At 39.9% G+C, this 21,145-nt stretch overlaps 2 protein-coding genes across 2 annotated transcripts in view; both read right to left on the reverse strand.

Moving 5' to 3' along the window:
* The window catches only part of WDR36 (WD repeat domain 36), a 37,478-nt gene extending 35,745 nt beyond the window's left edge, over positions 1 to 1,733 (reverse strand). The window contains exon 1 of the mRNA XM_050793050.1: positions 1,406 to 1,733. Coding sequence (XP_050649007.1) covers positions 1,406 to 1,654 — 249 coding nt within the window. The 5' untranslated portion in view covers positions 1,655 to 1,733. The remainder of the gene's footprint in view (positions 1 to 1,405) is intronic.
* A 4,133-nt stretch (positions 1,734 to 5,866) lies between these two features.
* TSLP (thymic stromal lymphopoietin) lies at positions 5,867 to 12,580 on the reverse strand. Its single transcript, XM_050793108.1, has 5 exons — positions 11,149 to 12,580; positions 10,595 to 10,731; positions 9,735 to 9,779; positions 9,013 to 9,147; positions 5,867 to 6,715 (listed from the first exon to the last, which is right to left on the reverse strand). The coding sequence occupies exons 1-5, from the start codon at positions 11,180 to 11,182 to the stop codon at positions 6,587 to 6,589; spliced, it is 480 nt and encodes a 159-aa protein (XP_050649065.1). The 5' UTR covers positions 11,183 to 12,580; the 3' UTR covers positions 5,867 to 6,586.
* Positions 12,581 to 21,145: the final 8,565 nt, after the last annotated feature.

The raw sequence follows: 21,145 nt of genomic DNA on the forward strand, positions 1-21,145 counted from the left end.
ATTTTCTGTTTCAGAGGTCATAGCCCAATGCATTGGTTAATCTGAGCAGTGTACAGTCTGGGTAAAGAACATTTACATGCCATGATGTTACGAATGTATCATCAGTGTTAGCACTAGACGAGACGTTAAAAGCCATCTTTATTATGACTAAAGCCATCTTTATTATGACTAAATCAATGCACAGTAAGTAAATTGTTAACTTTATAAAATGTGCAAATAAGTTACTCTCCTCACCACAGGGTTTCTTTGGAAGTTGAATATAAGGAAAAACACCTGTGTCTGTGTGTAACGCAGTGTCAGGAAAGACACTGTACCAAAGACAAGATTTCAAGAGTTATTTAAGTAATAAACTTAGAAAAATTACATTTCAAGGAAGAAAACATTAACCAGCAAAAGTAAAACTTGGCAAGCAGGGAACAAGTGTAGAGAATGGTAACACTAAATACTCTCACATGATATCTTAATGATATGCCTAACCCACCCTGTCTCCATTACCAACTCAGACTCTGAGAAACCCAATTGCTCTTAACCTCAGCTCTGCCCTCACTTTCCTCTTCCACTAACTCAACTGGTTCCTAACTCCCAGCTCTTCTTGCTAATAAGCCATTCACAATCCTCCAAGAGAGACAACTCTACAACATGTTTTCCAGAAAATAAAGTACTTATTTAACACTATTATCATCCTCATCAAGGTTCCCGCTCTCACAGAGCTTACATTCTTTTGGAGAAGACAAAAGAAACAAGTAAACAAGAGACACTATTACAATGATTTATGAGCCATTAAAGGAGAAAAAAATCAACACTAACAAGTAATTTATCTGAAATTTACTTTTGTAGTTTATATAAAGGTGCTACGGTATAACGATACCTATCTTGCAAAGAAACAGCTGCAAGGCTTAGAGTGACAGTGCCAGACACTTTGCATTAGTTGAAAATAACTGATTGCCATCAAATACTTTCCCTAACGGTAATTAATCTCACCATCTGCGGTTCTCCCAGTGTTACCTAGAGTGAATTTCTAACCCAGCTCGTGTCACCAATAACGTAATAGCGTGCATGTTTTTCTCTCTCATTAAGAATGCAAGAGGTAGAGGTTTGTCTTAATTATGTTTCCACCTTCAAGGGAAGGTCAATAAATATTCACTGAACAAGTATTATTGCCATACAACTGAGGGGTTATCTAGCAGTTTCCCCTTGGCCAGGCTGCCTCTGAAACTCGCCCCAGGAGGACTGCAAGTGCTAAATCAGCACGTGGATGTGACCGATGGCGAAATATTAATAGGACAGGGAGGGGTTAAAGAAGGGAAGCCCGTGGTAGATGGTAAGGGTGAACCGGATTGCTCCAGGACAGAGTTAGGGGCCAAGGAGGGTGGTTCCTGGGAAGTCAACGAAAGAAGTCACTCACGTCATAGGTGTGGAAACTCTTGCCCACGCAGGTTGTTACATAGAACCGGCGCTTGAGCGCGCTGAACCGCACCACGTGTGGAATGTCGTTGCTGAAAAGTCCCAAGGCCCGGAACCCCGCAAACAGCGCGCTGGCCTTGCGCCTTTCTGAGGCCCGTTCCATTGCCGCCGCGATCCCGGCTCCGCTCAGCTCTGGTCCCGAAGGAAAACACGTATCCAGTCCCTTCAGCGTGTCTAGTGGAACAGTCATCTGCTAGAGCTGAAGACAGAAGACCGCTTCCGGCGCCCGCTGCGAATCGCGTTTCCGGAGACTGCCCTCAGTGCAACACATAAAGTTCTCCCTCCAGAGCTCACATGGGAGGCGTGACTTTGGTTCCGTTGGCCAAGGTCTCCAGCATGTTGCCTAGCATTGTTCTCCAGCTCTTTTGCGGCGGAAGGAAGCTCCTGAGGTTCCGACGGAACCGCAAGGGCGGGAAGCAAAGAGGGAAGCGCGACGCCCAGGAGAGTGGAGGAGAGATCGACGCCTTGGACATAGAAACGATTTAAACATGTGATTATTTTAAAATGTACAAAAACATGAGACTGGAAAAATTTAAACATTGGATATCTGATTATATTAAGGAATTATGTTTAATTTTTGCATGTGATAGTAGCATTATGATTACGTAAAGATCCTCATCTTTTGGATATATACTGACATATTTACAGATGAAAACTATAATGGGACATTTCAAAGATGACAGAGGGATTCACTCATAGACTCTCTGGGTTGTAGAACTAATTATTTGGGGAAAGGGAACTGCTCACTTGGGCAACTTGGATAACTGTAGATTCCTCCGAGAAAAGGAAGATAAATATTAAATGTTATTGGGACCCCTGGATTAAGTCAGTATTCCTTGAGGTCAGCTGTCAAAAGCAGACAGTAGGGGTTCTAAAGAGGAGCTCATCATAATGCAAAGGGGAGTCTGGGCAGTTCATTAGAGCTAAGTGCCTTAGGATGCTGAAGAAGACTGATTCCAGTGAAGTGGGTGTCAAGACACCTCACTCCTCGAGAGCCAACTGCCTTACCAAGATGTAGCTTTGGGGAACAATCTCTGATCATGTGAACGTTAACTAAAACAGTGGTGACGTTAGAGCCCAGGACCAAAGTTTGACATATGGAATAACCTCTTATCTTACTGTTTTATTTCCATTTCACTTCGTTTATGAAAATGTTTTGGCAGCCAATTCAGATTTGGGTTGAGTGACTAATGTAAATATACTTGTACTTGAGAGGGATAAAGAGGGTATATTTACTAATGTAAATATACTTGTGCTTGAAAGGGATAAGGAGGGTCTGTCTCTACACAGATCAGTGTACTCTCTTGGGTTCCTTCCAGTTCTAAAATGTAATTATTTTATTATGAAACAAAAGTAACTTGTTAGCTAATTTGAATATCTGACTCATACACTCTTGAACAAAAAAAAAAATCTTGATTTATTTTATAGTTCTGGCACAGAGCCTCAAACACTTTGGATGTTAAGATCATTAAGAAGCAGATGATAACAGAATGAGAGCTTGTTATTTAGTCCTTGACATGTTGTACTTACTTGTGATTTCATTTGTACCCCGGATTTCTCAATAGCAGTGCACATTTTCAGCCATATTTGTGGTATGACTTAAAAGTGAACAAGTTGCTAATTATTTGTAAACGTTATTTAAATTAAAAAAGAGGGGAAAAGAGCATCTCACTGTACTATTAACTTATTTATTAGGCTTATTTTAATAGTTTAGTGGGTAAGCTCCATAAAGGTAGAGAATTTTTTTTTTCTGTTTTGTTCATTAATACATAACAAGCACCCAGAACAGTATCTGGAACAAAAGGGGTGCTTAATAAACATTTGTTTAAAAAAAAAGTTACATTTAAGTAATAAAATGCTAAAAATGTGGAATGTTCTCTCTTTTTTTTATGTTAGTCATGTTCCCTCCCAAAGTAATGAGTTGTGTACTTTAGCATCTCCAATATTTAAACTTCCTCCTGTAAGAAGATGTGTCTCTCTGTCCTTTGCCCAAGACTTGCAGTAAATCCTTCATAGTGGAGCACGAATAGGAAGCGTTTGACTTAATTTGGCCAGTGCATATAAGCAAACATGATGTTCAGCAAGTCCCAGCAGATGCTTAAGAGCCATTATCTGTTTCTACCAACTCTCTTGCTCTTTTCTGTTGCCAAAAGAGAAAGGTAAGTCTCAAATAGGAGCTGCTTTTTCAGCCTGGGTCCTGAAATGAGAAGGTCTGTAGATAAAGCCTGCAGCTGACTTGAGGTTGCCAGTTTGTAATGTGAGTGAGAATTAACTGTTGTTGCTAGCCAGTGAGATTTGGTGTTTGTTTGCCTTCTAATTACAACCTAGCAAAAGTCTATGTGAATTTTGGAGAAATGTTGGAAAATTAGCATCTAAAAATAAAAATATATAGTTTGTTTTTCTTTATAGAAGTATTAAAGCTGCATTTGCTTAATTCAGTTTTTGAAAAAATGTTGACCAAGACAGGACTAAGCCCCTCCTTTTATCGTCAAAGGAGGCAACTCTTTATGCTGGTAAAGTTATTTGTCAATGTTCTTTGTTAAAAAAGAAAAAAAAAAGCTCCTTTAACTTTTAAGAATCAAATATCAATTTTTCATTCTATCCTTATCAAAATAAAGGTGAGGGGAAACCATATCAGCAACAAGAAAGCAAAACTTTATGGATATAAAGAAATAAAGAATTATATCAGCAGTAGACTTTCTTGTATTTTGGGGTTTTTTTTTTTTTTTTTTTTTTTTTTGAGACGGAGTCTTGCTCTGTTGCCCAGGCTGGAATGCAGTGGCCCAATCTCAGCTCACTGCAAGCTCCGGCTCCCGGGTTCACACCATTCTCCTGCCTTAGCCTCCCAAGTAGCTGAGACTACAGGTGCCCACCACCATGCCTAGCTAATTTTTTGTATTTTTAGTAGAGACGGGGTTTCACCGTGTTAGCCAGGATGGTCTCAATCTCCTGACCTTGCAATCTGCCCGCCTTGGCCTCCCAAAGTGCTGGGATTACAGGCGTAAGCCACCACGCCTGGCCAGCAGTAGACTTTCATACAGCAGTCTTAGCCTCTGAATGAAGGAGACGAAAGTGAGAATATAGATTATATAAATAGCATAACTAACCATGTAGTCTCAATATGAAAATATCCAACTTTATATGCTTAAATCACAATTTGCAACTTCCTTTTATTGACCATGAAACATTGACATAACTGACTGTATACTATACTAGTCCACCAAGAAAGCCTGAGTATATTTAAAAAAACAGAGATATATGATCCACATTGTTACAACATTTGGGAAAGTTCTTACTAAATTAATATAATGCATCCTCTTGCCCATTACTTTTAATTGACTGTAATTTAAATGACTAATTTTATATTAAGACATCTATGGAATACATAGAATAAAATATATAAATTATACAATTTTTTAAAGATAAAGCAGAAGATTCAAAGAAACTGCACTTAATGGGATGACTTTGAGTTGTCTCCTTTCTCCCTAATCCTCAATTCATTTAGGGGAATTGGGCCCAAAATTTTATGAAAAATTGTGTGTATTTATTTTCATAGTTCAGTAAAATCTAGTCAGTGAATCCCTACTAAAATGGAGTTAGTATACTTAAAGAAATTTCTCTTGTAATAGCATTTAAGGGTTTGGGTCAGGTCTTCAGAGGAAGATTTTTAGAAAGGCATGTCTTGATTTTCCTCAGGACAAAAGAAACTGCCTATTCAGCTACACCCTGAGCTTCTCTGGAAAAAGGCTGAGTCTTTCTTTTCTATCCCCAGTGTTTGACTGAAGGCTTGTTCCACAGTAAGTGCCCTTTAAATGCTTACTGGACATATAATGTAAGCTTCCTCTTACCTGTTGGTAGGTAAGATGGATTTAAGGACATTGAACTTCCCCCCTTCTGTCATGGTTTAGCCCCAACTAACCCTCAGGGGAGTATTAGAGGAGCATGTCTACACCTAGGAAAAATCAGTGCATTCCCACATGCTCTATTTTGGTCTAGGTTCTATGGCCAGGGTTGCCCTTCCCACTGGTGTTTGGAGGATTCTGAGTGGAAGGTGAGTGAGAGGGTGCCTGTGGCTCTAACTTGCAGCAGGAATTCAAGAACAGATTTGACATCCCCTGTTCACTTTTGCCTACTTTGTTTCTTCCAGGTGTGAGGAAAGTTCAAGAGGGGAAACAAGAAAAGACTAGTGATATAATTTAAGAAAAGGATGACTGCAATGCATCCTGAAGCTGCCTATCTCCAAATATTCTCTCCTATAGGCAGGGCCAACAGGTATAAAGGGGAGCAGTCAATGGACTCTAAGGATAAGTAGAGGTAAAAACCTGAAGAAAAATAATGTCCTTTAGAAAAGTATGTGTGCAAATTGTCTACTAACTAGATTTGAAAGACGATTCGTAAGAAACAAATTTGAGAATTATTTTATTAAGAAATATATAGTGTCAATTACAAAGGAACATATACATTTTCAAAAGCATTCACAAAATAAATTAAAGTACATTCTCTCTATATATATTTATGGTAGCTGTAACAAAGGTACTTCTCAGGATCTACTTATTATATACCACTCTTGTCTGTTAGGTAATATTTAAAACTTAGCTTAGAATACTTTCACAATATTTTGCTTGAAAATTATTTCAAATTAGTTCACTATATTTACAGCTATTTGTGAAACCCCATTTGCTTTCACTTTCTTCTCTTGTAAATTTTTAGTTTAACACAAGAAGTGTCATTACATGTAGAAGGAATGTCTGCCTTTTAAATGTAAGTTTAGGTGCTATCATTTAGTTCAATATTTTTCCTTTTTCAAGGAAAAGAGTTCTCCTGCTACACTTTTGGATTTTCCTCTTGAGTAATGCTTATGCAATTACGGCTGAGAATTACTGCCAATTAAGCCAGTCATCAATGTTACAGAAGCTTCCCTCAACATTTGAAGAGTAGTACTTCCCCTGCATTATAAATTTATATTAAACAATAAAAACTTAGAAAAATAAGTTAAGAAACTCTTCTGTAATTAAAAGATAACTATTTGTGATCTTCTGTGTCACAGTTAGAGTTAATGTTTCATCTACTTAATAAAGATGATTTATTTGGTGCTGTGAAATATGACCATAATAAAGATGATTTACTGTTTTTTCAGTAAAGTTCGAATGAAGCGACGCCACAATCCTAGTAATTGTGACACTTGTTCCAGACATTTATTGGTTGTGACTTTCCTTTTTCTCCTCTTCTTCATTGCCTGAGTAGCATTTATCTGCAGAATATGAGAATCAATAGTCAAAATTACTTTTCACTATCTTTAGTAACTGTTGAGTGCAGGTTTTATTGCCTTCTCTATGCAAATCCATCTTTCAGTGTATTTCCAAAGCACCTGCTTACTATGTGCTAGTATGTGCCTTCTCCAGGGGAATGAATTCCTGTTTCTCTACCCACCTACTTTCACTTCAAGGCCAACCACCACCTCCTTCAAAAAGCCTCCAATAATTGCTCAGACCTTGGTTTTGGAAAGTCTTCCAGTGCTTAAGAGTATGTGTCATTTAACTTGGCTCTCACTTAACATGCTTTTCTTTATATTGCATCATAGGTATTCCCCATAGCACTGAGTCTTAATCATAGGAAACACTGAATATTTGTTGAGTGATTAAATAAATGAATAAATTGCTGATTTCAAGATCTCCCTGACAAGATCACAAGTTCCTCATGGGTAAGAGCTATCTTATACCTCCTTATAGACGTAATTCAGTAAACCTAATCTCTTTTTTGAACCCAAAATGCATGCTCCTGCTCCCCATCCTTCCCCCTCCCCTGCCCCACTGTCTAGATATGCCACAGACATCTGAAGGTTTATTTTAAAGAGGATTCCAGCATATAACTTTATCTGAATTACCTTTGAATAGTACACTGGGCCCCCTAGACACATGGTATGCAGATTAATAAAGTCACGGGGTTATCAAGCACAAATCTTACAAAAATCTATAAGATCATAACTATTATTAGTCTTAGACTCTCCATTTGGGCTTGAGAGGTGACTGAAATAAATTTCTCCAGACTCTCCCTTTCTCACATGTTGTCCAAGAACTTGATCTAGTTTTTTGTTTGTGCTCTTATTTGAATGAATTTTATTGTGGCCATCTGTAGATTTGCCAGTCACTCCTTCATAAGAAGGCATGAAGCCACATAGATTTGTCATATGGCTGTCTGGTATTGAGTTTCTAATTCAAGCTCAACCCAGATCAGCCCTATGGCTTCAATCCTCAATCTCTAAAAAGTGACAGTCTTGGCTGGGCATGGTGGCTCACGCCTGTAATGCCAGCACTTTGGGACGCAAAAGTGGGCAGATCACAAGGTCAGGAATTCAAGACCAGCCTGGCCAATATGGTGAAACCCTGTCTCTACTAAAAATACTTAAATTAGCCAGGTGTGGTGGGGGGCGCCTGTAGCTCCAGCTACTCGGGAGGCTGAGGCAGGAGAATCACTTGAACCCAGGAGGCGGAGGTTGCAGTGAGCTGAGATTGTGCCACTGCATTCCAGCCTGGGTGACAGAGCAAGACTCTGTTAAAAAAAAAAAAAAAAAAAAAAGGCAGTCTTGTCCATCTACCTAGATTGCAGACATATAAAGTCCACTAGATTAATAAGGAGCAATCATACATATCTGCACTTGTCTCTCTCTGTTTCTTAAACTTGTCATCCTGAAGATAAATTCTCTACTTGCTGACTGAAATAAATATTGAGTGCCTGTTGTGTACCAGGCACTGTTCCAACTGCATTTACACGTATTGACTAATTTAATCCTCATAAACAATCTATGTAAGACTAACTGATATGATACTTACCATGAAGCTATAGTACACAGCGGCTAAGTAATTTAACTAAGTCTTCACAGAAGTTATACGGCCAGGATTCAAAGTCAGGCAGGTTGTCTCCAGAGTTCCTACGCCTAACTTTCCACTACACTATGTCCATATTTAATGCTACACAAGCATTCAAATGCAGATAACTACCTGCGCAAAAATATGTAAAGAGACAGCAACAGCATCCATACAAGCAATTAAGCAAACATAGGATAGAGATTTTTTGTATAATGTAACGTTTTAGTAAATAAGCACACAATAATTAAGTGATTAGAACAAGCGGTGTTGCTCAAACTTTGGACTGGACAAGAATCTCTTAAGTAGCCCTATAACCTGAGATTTTGATGTTGAAGGTCTAGGTTGAGTCCCCGGGAATTGGCATTTTTAACAGCCATACTCTTAGGCTCCAGCAAGCAAAACATTCTGATATAGGAGGCTCACTCAACATACCTTGAAACATTGCCGTAAGGTTTAGAACCATAATTCAGCCAAAACAGTATCAGAACCCTAGAAATAGGTGAGTTTGAGTCCGGGTATCAACGTGGGTCTAATTGACATCCTACTACTTTTACCCGGCTCGTTTGCTCTTCGAAAGATAAAACCTAAATAAAAATCAGAGAATGACTTATGCACCAAAGCCCCAGTTTAATTTGAGGTTAGTCCCAAGGTACAAAGCAAGCGTCTGAGGCTTCGGGCTTACCTGAGTTTCTGAATAGCCTGGGCACCAGAGAGCGAGGGTAGCCTTAGTTTTCCTGGCGAACATTTCCTTGGCGAGCGACGCGCAGCGGGGGGTGGGATTGAAGGTTAGGCTCTGGATTTCAGTAAGGCAGTGTGGCTGCTCATAGGCGGCAAAGTTTACAAGAAAAGGAGAAAACACCAGAAAGAAAAAAAGAAGAGAGAGAGAGTTGGTGAGAATTGACTGAAAGGCGAGCGGAGGAAGGTCGGGGAGGAGCGGGTACACAAGTCGAGAGTAAGAGCGAAGAGGTCACGGTTGAGTAGAGCAAGGAACCAACCGCGGGGATGCAGGGGCGTGGCGAGAGTGGCGGAGGGCACTGGTCACGAAAAGACTTTCACCCACGCTCGCTCCGCCCAAGTCTCCAGGGGGCGGAGGCTGCCAAAAGCCCGAGCCCAAGCGCGGAGCGCCGCCGGAGCACAGCAGGTGGTGCCCCGACAAAGTTCCCTCATCCCAGTTCCCAATTTGCCTTTCCTCCCGATAGGGACTTCCTCTCCCTAAATTGGAACAGAAGTGTTGTCCCAAGCTGGGAGCAGCCCCGAGCTGGCAACCCAGATGTCCCCTATCCCCGGCCGCGGCGTCCCGGAGCCCAGGCACCTCTCGGGGTTCTGCACATCGCAGGATACTCCCTCTCCAAAATGCCTGGCGTCTCCCTGGAGAAAGCCAGCAGCACTGACCTCTCTACTCACCCGATTGCTACAGGAGACGGTGTTGTTGAAGTCGGTACTTTGGGTCTGGAAGAAAGAAAAATACGACAAGGAGGGTAAAGACTTTTAAGTCCACAAGGAAAATCATCCCTCCATCCTTTGCTCCCAGGCTTTAAAGGTGCTCTGAAAACAGTTTCCACTCAGGTACCTGTTTCCTATGTCATTGACAAGGCAGTGAAATAGTCTTTAGATAGTGCTGGCTAGTGCTTGAAACCACACCAAAAAGTTCAGGTCTCAGAGGGAGACCTCCTGCTCCTTTCCCTCAAGCCACGACTGCACATAGCACTATGCTGGTGAGTAATAATGCCATTCTTTGGATGTCCACATCTGTACTGTGGCCATTCATGAATGCAAACTCTATCTAGAAATTAGGTTAATCAGGAAAATGATTACTACTGTATGTTAAAAAATTCCAAGTACACCATATTCTGTAATAAGTAGCATCCTGAAACATCTAAAACACTGGAGAGAACTGGAGCACAGCATCAACCCTTAAAGTTTAGCTCATGAGAATTATCTCTCTTTTACTCTTCTTTCTTAAGCTCTTTTCCCCTGCTGTCTTTTTACAGCATAGTCAGAGCAGCACTTTAGCAGAGGATAGACATCCTTGATGCATAATGCTCTGCCTATCAATACCTGCTCCTCATCAGCATCTGCACACTTAGAATGTGCCAATTTCTAGATAATCATTTTAGATGCCACTTGTAAGAATTCTTGACAAAATGTGGGACCATGATTTTTTCTAAATTATTTTTCTTTCCTACAAAGTTAAATTGTAGAGTGTGTGTATGCCTACTCTTCTGATGAAAATACATTCGTTTTAAAAAAGTTTCTTCACTTACCCCACTCATATATGTAATCAGGTCTTTAGAAATAGTACGGAGATAGTCTGCTTCAATCTTCTCAAAGTCACAGTTAGTGAAGTCGTAAGTTACCACCAGCCCTACAAGTTGAAAGATGAAGAATTTCCTGAAAGAAACTGACAGAACACATAGTAAGGCAAAAGGGAATGTACATGGAAACCCAATTTCACCCCAGTTTCACACTAAACTCTTCCCACCAAGGCTGAATTGCCTCTAGATCTGTAAGGCCTGCCTTAGGGGCCAGTGCTCAAGCACCAGGTTTTCCTCTCATTTCCAGTCCCCAGGAAGCCCTTATTCACCCATGCTGTTGTCTTAAGTTGGAGTCTCCCTGATGCTCCAGAGCATTCTGGCTGCAGATATATAACACCTAAACGCCTACGGGCTCTTTCCTCCTAGGCCAATGATTTTCTACCATGTCATTCTCTTCCTTTATAGAATTCTGAATTGATGATGTGAAAGGAAAAAAAAAAAAAAAGGAGTAGCTAAATCTATGGAATTTTAACATTAGTAAAGTCATCAGGAATTTCCCTCACCTTCCTCCTTTTTACTTTGCCCTAAACTCTTCATATGTGTTAATGTCCTTTAAGAAATGGATACCAGTGTCTTTCTCCCACAGGGCATTTCAGTGACCAATCTTTTCTATTATTTGGGAGAAACACCTTCTGAAACCAGCAGCCACTGTAAGGATTTGGAGTCCTTGCATACTGTCCCATGCATCCTGAACATCTTTGAGAATTTCATGTGGCCGCCTTCAACTAATGCTTTCCCTTCTCCTTGGCTAGTAAGAAACTGTGCTTACTTATGGGATGCTTTGGAGGGTGGGTGCAGTCTCAGTCTTCAACAGCATTTCCATGTGAAAGCATTAAATGTGCAACCGTGACCAGAACCTTAGGGGCAGGAACGATAAGAGGTTGAAATAAATGGGGAAAGATCTGATGTGCCTTGTTCTCAAAAATCCTACTTTTCAAATTATCATATCAATTTCAGGAAAAGCGCCTACTCTTGGTGACTAGGGGCACCTTAGGGGCTGAAGGGTCCTCTAGCACTTTCTAGTAGGTGTCAAGAACTTTTAAAACCACAAATTCCAGTGCCCAGCCACCTTCACAGTCCCACTCTTAAAGCCAGTGTTAAACTTGAGGAGACCGCTCTGCTGGATGCCTAGCGGTGAGCGCAAGGAGAGGATGCTGTCCTGAGCTCAGCTTTCCCAGAGGCGGCGCACGCTTTCGTGAGCTCTGCCTCCCAGAGGCTTAGCCCCGCGCAGCGTAGACTGGAAAACGTCTGTCACCTGGGGCCTGAGCGCGGGTACGGGTTTTAGAGACCGGAGAAGCAACGAGATGGTGGGCTCAGATTTGTGCTAGCAAACTATTGTTGATCCAGAAAAGAGTGCTTAAAAGGGCAGTCAGGGAGAGCGCCCTGGAGGATGTCTGTCTAGCAGTCTTCCGAGTTCCAGCAGCACCAATGGAGCGTTGAAGGGAGGGAAAGGCTGACACTGATCACGTTGCTGAGACGAACCCCCTGCTCCACCCTAGCTTGGCTCATGCTGCCCTGGGCCCTCTCTACACCCAGGTCCCCTTTCTCTCTCCTTCCCTTCCGCTTCCCCGTTCATCCCCCACCCCCTCCCCCACCCCGCCCCCCGCCCTCGCGTGTCAGAGCCTGCATAGCTCTGGTACTAGGGAAGTTCCTAGGAGTCATCGCTCGGAGCAAGGAGGTTGGACGCCGTGTATGAGTCCCAGCAAATGTCACAGGCCATACGGTGCCCGGGAAAAAGAGCAGGAAATGTCGAGGGATTCCGGAAAAGCGTAAGGGACAAACTGAAGCCAGAGTTGAACTCTTTTTCATAGAAGGCACTGGAGAGGGTCAGAAAACCTCTGATTCACCGCTGACTTCAAAAGTGGCTCTTTTCTGGAATTCTTCATGTGTTGTACTCAAGTCACCACAGCATTCATTGAAAAAGAAGTCTATTCTTCCCCCATCACCAACTCCTCAGGGTATTGTGGGATGATGTCAAAATCTGATTCATCTGTTGTGACATCAGAGATGATTCTGGTCGGCAGCTGGACATTGCATAGGCAGACAGGAGCTAAACCCAGATTTCTTCACTGGGCTGGATGTCTCCAAGAGACAAAGGAAAGGGCATGGTGGCTGCTTCTGTCACCCTCACCTCACATGCCTTCCCCTCTAGTGGCTTGCTAGGGCCAGAGAGTGTGAGTGCCCACTAGAACCTTCAGCTTCATTTCTTGATTGCTGATGGGGGCAAGAACAGCAGAAAGCAGCCTGCACTGAGGTTTGACTTGCATTCTTCTGGAGGTATAACCAGGCTGCCTCCCTTCTTTTGTTTTCTCCTTTAAAAACCCCTTGTGTCTATGATCTATGTAGAGTCTTTGTTGAGATGAGGTAGGCAGAGTGTCTACTCCTAAGGCATCCTAGGTGTCTCTTTATCTGTTAAAACATTGCTAAACACTTGTTCCTGTTGCCTGCAATTTCCTGATCTGTAATTATGTGACCTCTTGGATCATCTGGATTATATTACTTTTCTGCTCAAAAAGTTATGGCAAAACAACCTACTTAAGGTTGTTTTGAGATTTACAATTATCCTTCCTGCATTGGCTCCAGGCTGTCTTTCCAGCCTTATTTCCTTGATTCTCCTAGGCTTCCAGCAAATGGTATCTGAAGGTAATATGCTCTAAACATGCTCTGGGCTTTCTTCTTCCCAATCTGAGATGATAGATTTTCGTGTCTTTCCATGTTCATCTTATTGGATGTCTCCAAAAGTGGTCTCCTACCCAGATGCGACCTCATTATCCTGTAAGCCATATCTATTTTTGACTTCTTTCTATGACTTCTATAGATTACTTAACATTTCAATAATGCTTTTCAAACTTATCTCTCTATTAGATTGTGAGTTCTTTAAAAGTAGGTAATGTTTTATAGCAGTTCATTTGTTCACTATCTACCTTTCCAGTAGCATTTGAAGTGATTTGCAATAAATACATTGGTGCCAAAAGGTAAAAAAACAGTCAAAGTGAGACAAGAGAATGGAACAAAGGAATAAAGTGCTTAGAATCAGGTGCAGGGAAGACTATAGAAAAACATTACTAAAAACTGGAGAATTACAACAATTGATCTCAAAAGTGAATTCTGAGCTTCCAAACAGCCACTACAAGGGGTAGACTATGACAAGCTCTCCCACATACAAATTCATCATGAAAGGCAATTTTTCTTAAGCTAATGGTCATCATCATAACCACAATAGGGCTGTCTTCTGTACTACATGTAATAGACATTCAATGAATTCTCAATATGCTTAAGCATATTAACCTTCTATGAAAATCATTGTCAGGAAGCAAATTCTTTTCCATTGAAAGAACCTCTCTATAAAGTCTTCTTTTTCTAGTTCTTTGCTGCTGTCTTCCTGGAATCTACTTCTGTCTCACCTGGGGCAACAATTCAGACCACGGCCCTCTGTGAAAATTCAGGGTGAGCTGAAAATCTTCCTGTTTTCCTTTTCTTTTCATTTGTCCAAATGCTGAAGGAGTGAACAGTATCTGCATACCTAGTTTGAGAAATCCTAGGTTAGGTGAAGAATGGTGTGTCTTCCATACGGAAATAGAAGTGAGATCATTTGTAACACTCTGTGATTACTCAGGAAGCGTAGGCAATACTCTCACCCATGTGATGGATCAGAAAATGATCCATGACATAGCTCTTTTTTCTCCTACCCTCACTCAAAAGATAAATCATTCATTAATTTTCTTAATACTTTTATTTCTTGTTTTAGTAATGCTTCCCACTCTTTCTTTTATTCCCTTAGTCTTTCCCTCTTTCTTTTTAAATTTATGTCTTTCCTCCTTTTCCTTGAACTGTCCTGAATATTTAAAGCAGCCTAGAACTCATGCAAAACTCAGTTTGGGTTTGAAAAATAGCTGGCAAAAGAAGACTGCTATTTTTTTTTACCTTATTCAATAATATAATTATGGGATTTAAAAAAATGGAAGGGATATCAGAGAGGTTATTGATGAGATAGGGGAGATCTCTCTCTTTGGAGTAAGAAAAGTCAATGACACCAACTTTAGCTTGATAATAATTTAGAAAGGGTAATAATGGACTTTCCCTAGCAGAAGGGTGTTCTTTGGTCTTGAAAGTAAAGTGTGTTGCTCTGGATCCTCCAGGACACAAGTCATAAAATCATTCTACCTCTTGGTTTTCATATGCTCATATAAAAGAGAGTGTCACACTTTCAGAGGTGGACGTTGTTTCCTTTTTCATATTCTACCTTAATTGTTTATAGCCAAGGATGGTATTTATGTAAGGAGAAGTGGCTAGTGTTCACCCCTGAAAGTCATATTTATTTTGCCTATTTCCTTTGCATTTTATATTTATGCTCATGCAGATTGGCTGTTGGTCTGAACCACTGATTTGGTTCACCAGACTCCACACTTCTTCTAAGATCTCTTGGGAACATTTGTGAACGAGAAAGTGGAGTGAAGGAGTTTCCTATGATAAATGTGAAAAACAAGTTTTTTATTTCATTTTATTCCCAGGCTGATGATACCTTCATAATCAGCCCATGGCTGTGAAATGTTCCCGGATCTTTTTGAAATGGATAGTGAGGACACTAAATATATTCATGTAAACCTCGTGTTTACATTCATTGCTCTGTGAAGAAACAGTCTTAATACAGCCAGTTGGGGATAAAAGTTCTTGCTTTCTTTACTGTTTTTCTACAACATGATAGGACATAAATAGGGAGAAAGTTGTTCAAGAAGAATGTAGTAGTCAAGCTTTCTTAGAATGCTTCAAAAAAAGTTTTGGAAGAAGTCAGAGCCAAAGGATAGTTTCAGTTTTGGATACTTTGCAAGGATATTTACTATGCTGGATATCTTCTATTTTCCTGTTTAGGTATACTCTCTGTCCTTCCCTATGTGGCTTTGTACCTTGGAAGCAAACCCATAAAGACTGCATCCACAGGCTCCCCTGACCTCCAGCTTCTGATTGGGTTCACCTAATGTGAGATATTGGCAAGAGATCAGAAAGTAGTAAGACAGTGAAGTTTGGATTTTAATTCACCCACTCTCTAGCTGTTGGTTCACTGTAGATTGGATGCTTTCCTTTATAGAGGGCCATAGCTCCTGTTTGTTAATCTTTTCATCTTGCTGCCTGCCAGGTTCTCGTAACTGTTTCCTCCCTTTGTCCTTGTAGGGATAGGGGTGATAACAGCTCCTTATTTTTGCTAGCCTGGGATACACCACTTTGCAAAAGTTATGGTTTGGCTGTGCTAGACCCAGTTTATACCCATTGTCCTGGAATAATTTATTAATAAAGCTTCCTTTCACCCTCAAAAGTGGCACCATTCCTAAAACAGCAACTCAAAGTACTGCGAAAAAGAGTGGCACAGTTTCAACAATAAATTATATGATTAGTCTTGATTTTCCAGCTTATGTGCTTTGTAAAGAGTCCCCTTAGTAAACTTTCCCACAATTACCCAGTTTGAACATGCTGCTTGTTTCCTGTGGGACCCTGACTGATGCAGTCATTCACAGGAGTCAGCAGGATGTCATCACATGCAGCCATCAGGTAACATTCCTTTCCTAATCTTCTATGTCCGCCTTGTGGCATCATACCAGTTCTATAACTCTTGCACAGGAAACAGTGGCTCTTAATGTTTCATTAAATTCTGTTAGAAAAAAAGTTTCTAGCTGTGAAAGATGAGTTATAAGAAATTCTGCAATTTTCCTCTGTTTCCTCTTTTCCTAGTAATATTGCCAACCAGGATTTGCAAGAAATCTATGCACTTACTGGGCTCTATTGTGTAATTTGTTTCATAGTTTAGCCACATTGTTTATGTATAAAAGGGTCTTTTAAAAAGTGATCATTATGTGAGTCAGGGGGTAGCCCTCAGCTTATTTCTCATCTGGTGTGTTTGAGGCCCTCCAAGTGTCTCCTCTATTGAGTCCCACTATTCTCAGTAATAATCTCTGCATTAAGCAATCACCCCTAACTATATTTCCTCTCTTAAACAGAGTAAGTCCCTAATAATCATTTTGTGTGTCTCATCGAGGTCTAATTTCTTCCCATACAGCCATTCGGGGCTTCTGAGAAAAGGCTACCTGACAATTCCAGACACATGTGGGGGTGGAGGGAGGAAGAAACAGAAAAGGAGACTCTAGAAAGTTCGGAAGAGGATAAACGGATAGCAAAGAATTGGGATCTATGAGTTTGGCCTGAGGACTGTCTTAATGTGGGTATATCACCTAGAAAAGATTTTGAGAGATTACAGCAGGGGGTTAACAAACTGCAGCCTGTAGGCTAAATGCTATTTATTTTGTTTGTTTGTTTTTCTGAGACAGATCTCACTCTGTTGCCCAGGCTGGAGTGCAGTGGCACAATCTCAGCTCACTGCAGCCTCTGCCTCCCAGGTTCAAGCATTTCTTGTGCCTTAACCTCCCGAGAAGCTGGGATTACAGGCGCACGCCACCACACCTGGCTAATTTTTGTAATTTTAGTAGAGACGGGGTTTCACCATGTTGGCAGCTGGTCTCGAACTCCTGGCCTCAAGTGATCAGCCCGCCTCAGCCTCCCAAAGTGCTGGGATTACAGGCGTTAGCCACCGTGCCCAGCCTATGTAGGCTAAATTCTACTTATCTATCTGATTTTGTAAATAATGTTTTATTGAAATACATCCAAACCCACCGTCCCTTTTTTTACAGTATTGTCTTTGGCTGCTTTTGTGCTGCAAGGACAGAGTTAAGCAGTTGTGACAGAAACAATCTGGCATGCAAAGTCTAAAATATTTATTATTTCATCTTTCACAGAAAAAGTTTACAGATCTCTGCTCTAGGAAATCATACTACTCAGCCTAATGACAGGTTTGGTTTTGACTCTCTGTAGTGTTTACAATCCTTTTACCAAGAAAGTTTATCAACAGTATGTAAGGGTCCCATGGTATGGCCCCAAACCTGCAATTTCTCCAGTATAGTCATTCAGTCAAATATAATTCCGTCTCCCCTTTCGTTCTGACTTATAGCTCTTATTCCTCAACATTTGTAGTATGAACTCATAACTCATATCTAGTACCTCCTAACAATATTAATTATACTCCTAAGTTCCCAAGTCTTTCCTCATGTGCTCCTAACAGTTCTAAAGGTTCAAATCCGTTTTAAAGAACAGTCATTCCAAAAATGCATTTGAAAAGAAGATAAGCATTTAATAACAAACATATTTAATAAATATTTCATACTTTGCTATTTTATAAAACCAGGAAAGAAACTCAATGACTTCTTACCTCAGAGAGTATAGGCTACTCTCACTGGTTGGAAAGAAGAGATTTATAAAACTGTAGTGTGGGTGTTATTCCTATTAAAAGGATGTGCTAATTTATAGCTCCATTGTCGTTTAATTCAATGAAAAATGCCTGCTTTCCCCCAAACCCCCAAACTTCTCTGATACAATGAATTGCATTATTTTTTCCATGTATACTTGTATTTTTGTAGTTAGAGCTTTTTTGTTGGTTACTCTTCTTGAAAGGATTTCTTATAGAGAACAGTCATTTTGTAATGATCTTGATAATTTCCAATCTATGCATTTGAATTCTTATTATGATGTTTATATCTGCATTTGTATCTGCGTTTAGGACCTAGCACATTGCCTACACTCATTATATCTTAATGTAAGTCAATTATATTTAATATATATTGAAATAAATTAGTTGCAGTGAAATAAATCTGAAGATTCAGATAATGTCCTATAGTATTTTGTTTTATAAATAAATGATTTTTTTTTTTTTTTTTTTTTTTTTTTGAGACGGAGTCTCGCTCTGTCGCCCAGGCTGGAGTGCAGTGGCCAGATCTCAGCTCACTGCAAGCTCCGCCTCCCGGGTTTACGCCATTCTCCTGCCTCAGCCTCCTGAGTAGCTGGGACTACAGGCGCCCGCCACCGCGCCCGGCTAGTTTTTTTATATTTTTAGTAGAGACGGGGTTTCACCGTGTTCGCCAGGATGGTCTCGATCTCCTGACCTCGTGATCCGCCCGTCTCGGCCTCCCAAAGTGCTGGGATTACAGGCTTGAGCCACCGCGCCCGGCATAAATAAATGATTTTGAAAGAGCCATGAGAATTAATAATTCAAATATAGTAGGTCAGTGAGTAGTCAGTTAGTACAAAGATCAGGAGATGAGGGCATTTCATCCTGACTTTGACCCAGGGCAATGTGCTTACACAGTCTGATTTCTTTTTATTCCTCATTGGAATGATTTAAAGAGGAGTTAGAATAAACAAAAGCCTTTGAGCATTTGGGGAAAGAACCAATTGGACATTTTATGAGTTAAAATGCAAAAGACCGAGCATAGTGTTTTGCTTTTTATCTTCAGATAGACAGAACTGCCTACCACTAGGTGTCTCAGTGGAAGTGTGCAGGATCGTGTACACCTGAGAAACAGTGTTCCTGAGCAATTATGTAATGAGCAGCCTTGGGCATTTGTACCTTCCTTTGCAAAGGGTTTGGAGTGACAATCTTCATGAGCCATTATTTTTCCATTGCAGAGTGAGTCTAGGTGACTTATGCTGCTCAGGCTGCTATAGCAAAATACTATAAATGGCGTGTCTTAAACAACAGATATTTATTTCTTACAGTTCTGAATGCTGGAAGTCCAAGATCAAGGCAGACTCCACTTAGTCCTGGTAAAGGTTCTCTTCCTGGCTTGCAGATGGCCTTAGTTTTGCTTTATCCTAACATAATGGAGAGAGAGATCATCTCTCTCGTGTCTCTTCTTAATCTCATAATGAAGGCTTCACTCTTAGGACCTAATTATTTCCCAAAGGCCCCACCTCCAAATACCATCACATGAGAGATTAGGGCTTCAACATTTGAATTTTGGTGGAACACAAACATTCAGTCCATAACATTCATATCTATCTGACATGATGAGAGAAATAATTGCCTTAACTGAACTCTAGGGTCCAGACCCTGGAGGCCAGGAAATTGGTCTCCATCATAGATAGAAAATACTACATATTTATTGATGGCTGATTAAAACATGAGCTAGATAACATCATTATGTATGGTTAAATTATCCTTATTTTTTAGGCAATGGAAACTATTTTAAACATCCACATCCCCTTTAATAAACTCCAACAGTTTTAACATTTTCCCATATTTGCTTCACTTTTTTTTTTTTTTTTTTTGAGACAGAGTGTCACTTTCTTACCCAGGCTGGAGTGCAGTGGTGCAATCACAGCTCACTGCAACCTCAAACTCCTGGGTTCAAGGGATCTTCTTGCGCTAACCCTCTGAGTAGCTAGGATTACAGGCACACTACCATGGCAAGCTAATTTTTTAAAGAATATTTCGTAGAGACAGAGTCTCACTATATTGCCCAGGCTGCTCTAGAGCTCCTGGCTTCAAGTGATCCTCCCACTTTTACCCTCCAAAGTGTTGGGATTACAGGTGTGAACAATTATGGCCAGCCTGCTTCGCATTTTTTAAATAAATATAATATTATAGATGCAGTGGACTATGGATTAGCTAATCATATTAAGTCAATGCTTAATTTTCTAATTTTGGTCATTGAATCATGGTTATGATTTAGAGATAAAGTATGTTTTTTTGTTTGTGTGGATAGAGACAGAGAGAGGAGAGAGGGAGGAAAGAAAGAAAAGGAAGAGAGAGAGATGAAAAATATATTAAAACATAGGTAAAGGATGTATGAAAGTTCTTTGTTCTTGTCTTTTAACTATTTTTTCAAGTTTGAAATTATATGAAAATGACAACCCTACAAAAGAATTACAGAACAGTTGAAGGCTCTGTGTATCATTGCATAATTCTATTATTACTATTCCTTTCCAAAGTTAATTACTACTCTGAATTTGGTGTTTATCACTACCACGTATGTCTCTGTAATTTTATTTTTACAAATATGTGCTTGAAAACAATATGGTTAAAAAAGTTTATATAAATGCTATCCTTTACTCTTCCAGAGATATATACATATACATATGTATACATATGTATACATGCATATACATACATAGGTTTATGTATACATGCATATACATACATACATTTACATATCCAGCAAATTTTACACATATCTATTTAAATACTATTTTCACAAAAATGATAACATTGTTAAACACTATTCTGAGTTCTTTTCTTCTTCAAATAGTATCTTAGCTACTGCTCCATATTATTTTATAAAGAGCTTCTTAAGAATTTTTATTGATTTATAGTTTCATTTGTTTAAAATATATCAAAATTTAACTTTCTTGTTTTTATAAAATTATTTTCAATCTTTGCTATTCTAAATGATGCTTCAGTGAATAACCTTGTTCAGTCATCATTTAGTACATTTTATCCAAGTGTGAATTATCTGTAAGATAAATTCTTACAAGTAAAATTTCTAGGTTAAAAGGTATGTTCATTTTTAACTTGGATAGATATTATCTATCTACTTATCATCTGACTATATAATATCTATTTATAGAAGTACCGGTAAAATGGTCTCGTATCATGAAAATGTCAGTTCCCTGTCAACATAA

This window comes from Macaca thibetana, chromosome 6 (genome assembly GCF_024542745.1).
Source record: "Macaca thibetana thibetana isolate TM-01 chromosome 6, ASM2454274v1, whole genome shotgun sequence".
In the NCBI taxonomy this organism is placed as follows: domain Eukaryota; kingdom Metazoa; phylum Chordata; class Mammalia; order Primates; family Cercopithecidae; genus Macaca; species Macaca thibetana.

What these genes read in the sequence shown, in the direction of transcription:
- TSLP (XM_050793108.1), bottom strand. Translation starts at nt 11,182, where the DNA reads ATGAAGAGTTTAGGGCAAAGTAAAAAGGAGGAAG. An exon ending in TGATTACATATATGAGTGGG is followed by an intron (nt 9,780 to 10,594) that starts GTAAGTGAAGAA and finishes TCTTTCTTCCAG; the next exon opens with ACCCAAAGTACCGACTTCAA. An exon ending in CCGTCTCCTGTAGCAATCGG is followed by an intron (nt 9,148 to 9,734) that starts GTGAGTAGAGAG and finishes GCCTATGAGCAG; the next exon opens with CCACACTGCCTTACTGAAAT.